This window comes from Geospiza fortis, unplaced genomic scaffold (genome assembly GCF_000277835.1).
Source record: "Geospiza fortis unplaced genomic scaffold, GeoFor_1.0 scaffold97, whole genome shotgun sequence".
NCBI lineage: Eukaryota > Metazoa > Chordata > Aves > Passeriformes > Thraupidae > Geospiza > Geospiza fortis.
In genome coordinates, this window is record NW_005054343.1 from 1,596,048 (window position 1) to 1,596,589 (window position 542).

Genomic DNA, 542 nt, shown 5'->3' on the forward strand with positions numbered 1-542 from the left:
TGGGGGAGCTGCAATGTACCCCACCGTGGTAGGAGATACTGGAGGGCTGAAAGAGAGAGAGAGGGAGCAAAATTGTTACAAAAACCAATAACTGGTTCTACTACTCAGAATAGGCAAAGATAAAACGGAAAACTTAGATTTGAAAAATAATCCAAATACTACAAAAAAACCCCAAAGAGTCCTGATGTGGATTGTTTTGTGGACTTTCTTAATTTCTCTTCAGCGTCTCATGATCAATTTTTAAAGAAGGCAGGGAAGGGAAAATGGCTAACATTTGTAGTTAAAGACATAAGGAGTGGCATTTGTTATTTCACAGGGGAGTAGGAAAAGTAGATGACTTGTTTTAAGATCATTAATGAAAACACAAAGAAATAAAGGGGAGGGGTGAGCCATAGTATGAAAAGGAGGAAAACACCCTAATCTGGCATTTCCGAGCCACAAAATAGTGAGTAATTAGCATCTCCATCTCTGGTCAGGGCCTATTTAGCAAATTGCCAGATACTTAAGCTAGCAAGTGTCACACAAGCCTAGGAGCTATCAGT

At 39.7% G+C, this 542-nt stretch overlaps 1 protein-coding gene across 1 annotated transcript in view; it reads right to left on the reverse strand.

Moving 5' to 3' along the window:
* Positions 1–542, reverse strand: part of ESRP2 (epithelial splicing regulatory protein 2) — a 42,470-nt gene that overhangs the window by 11,674 nt on the left and 30,254 nt on the right. The window contains 1 exon segment of the mRNA XM_005422726.2: positions 2–46. Coding sequence (XP_005422783.1) covers positions 2–46 — 45 coding nt within the window.